Raw genomic sequence first — 1,789 nt, forward strand, 5'->3', positions numbered from 1 at the left:
AGCCCGGCCCCAGCACCTCACAGCCTCGCGTCCTCTCCCGTAGCAGACAGGCGAAGCAGCACAGACAGCCAGCCAGACGCTGCACCCCTCCGACCCCACAGAGAAGCAGCAGCCCAAGCGGTTACACGTCTCCAACATCCCCTTTCGGTTCAGGGACCCCGACCTGCGGCAAATGTTCGGGGTGAGTGAGCCTGGCCCCAGGCCCTAGCCCGGCACCTGGGGGTCTGCCTTCCTGTCCACCAGGCTTCCTGTCCCCACCGGGCCAGCAGAGCCCCAGAGCCCCTCCCTCCTGAGCCAGGGCTCCGGCCTGGCTGGGAGGGGGTAGGAGGGAGGGTTCCAGCTCCAATGAACCACCAGCCTGTGCCTCCTGCCCGCCGCCACCCCGCACCACCTGCCCGTAGGGGCTCCGTACCCAGCGCAAGCTGGGTTATTATTCTCCTGGTCTGGTCTTCTGACAAAGACGGACCCCTGAGCCCCTCTCGGGGGGCACCCCAGCCTCCTAGACTCCTCCAGGGCTGCAGCCCCACTCCACCCCTCCTGGGTGCCCAGCACCGGCCCCTGGGGTGGGGGCCCACACCCAATGCGGCAGTGAAGGGGCACAGTTGGGTAGGGGGATCCCTAGATTAAGACCAGACGTGGCCACGTTCATGTCAGGACTCCAGGGCCTGACTTCCGTCCCCAGTGCTGACCCCCAGTCCAGGGTATGGAGAAGTGAATGGTAACCAAGGACTGAACCCCGGCACCCAGTCCACTAACTCTCTCCCTGTCTGGTGCCCACACACTGGACGGCCCCAGCTCCAGGGCCCTCCCTCACTGCCCCCTGCTGGGAGCCTCAGGCAGCAGGATGGACATCCTGAACCCACGCCCGAGACGGGCCCCAGGCGGCACCCCCTCCTGGGGGCCGGCAGCCCTTGCTCTGGGGCTTAGTCCGCCTGCCCGGGAGATGATAGGCGCCTTGCAGTCTGAAGACAGGAGCTCCCTCGAGGTGTTGGCCCGGGCGTGCCAGGGCCCCTTCCAGCAGCTGGCGCTGGGGCCTGCTGGCTAAGCCTTCCATGTGCACTCAGGAGGCCAGTCCCTCGGTGGGGGCGGGCCTGCCCCACTTGCCCAGTCAGCAGCGGAGGTGGGGTTGAGCTTGTGGGGTGTCGCACTCACACCCCTGCCTGCCAGACAACCCTATCAGTTACAGGCAGCCCCAGGACCAGCCAGGGGCCCTCACGTGCACAGGCCAGACCAGGGCACAGGTGCACGGCACGAGGGCCTGGAGGGTCAGGGGGACCACGCAGGTCCCGGGGTGGCACGGGGCTTGGGGCCAGGTCGCGGCCACCTGCACCCACATGGCCGCAGCCCAAACTGCGGAGGCAGCGTGGGTCCCGAGGCTTGGAGCACAGGGCCTCCCCCGGACCCCCCTGCCTTCCCCTCCCCCTCCTGCTCCCCAGGAGGCCTGAGGTTCTCCCTTTCCCAGCCTGAGGTCCTGGCTACGGTGACCCCACCCCACTTTAGCCTTTCCTTTTCATCCTCTTCCCCCACCCAGCCCCCCACCCTTAGAGAGGGCCTGTCCCTGGACGCATGGTGTCAGGAGTCATGGGCTGCTGGGGGCTCAGCGGGGAGGGAGAGGGGACCTTGGTGACACCCAGCCCTCCACACCCCCACCTGCAGCCCCGCCTGTAGATGGGGCCGTGCCCTGGTGAGGCGCTCCCTGATGGCCAGGGTGAGTGAGGAGGGTGTCCCCCACTGCCCGACACCCCCGTGCTGCACCAAGAGCCCCTGCTTCTACCTGGCTCAAGGCCTC

General features: G+C 68.0%; 1 protein-coding gene across 1 annotated transcript in view; it reads left to right on the forward strand.

Annotated features, from left to right (window-relative positions):
- Positions 1-1,789, forward strand: part of RBFOX3 (RNA binding fox-1 homolog 3) — a 23,401-nt gene that overhangs the window by 5,878 nt on the left and 15,734 nt on the right. The window contains exon 2 of the mRNA XM_007959604.1: positions 44-181. Within this exon, the coding sequence (XP_007957795.1) occupies positions 44-181 (138 nt within the window). The remainder of the gene's footprint in view (positions 1-43; positions 182-1,789) is intronic.

This window comes from Orycteropus afer, unplaced genomic scaffold (assembly GCF_000298275.1).
Source record: "Orycteropus afer afer isolate SDZICR_OR568_19922 unplaced genomic scaffold, OryAfe1.0 scaffold00018, whole genome shotgun sequence".
Lineage (NCBI taxonomy): Eukaryota > Metazoa > Chordata > Mammalia > Tubulidentata > Orycteropodidae > Orycteropus > Orycteropus afer.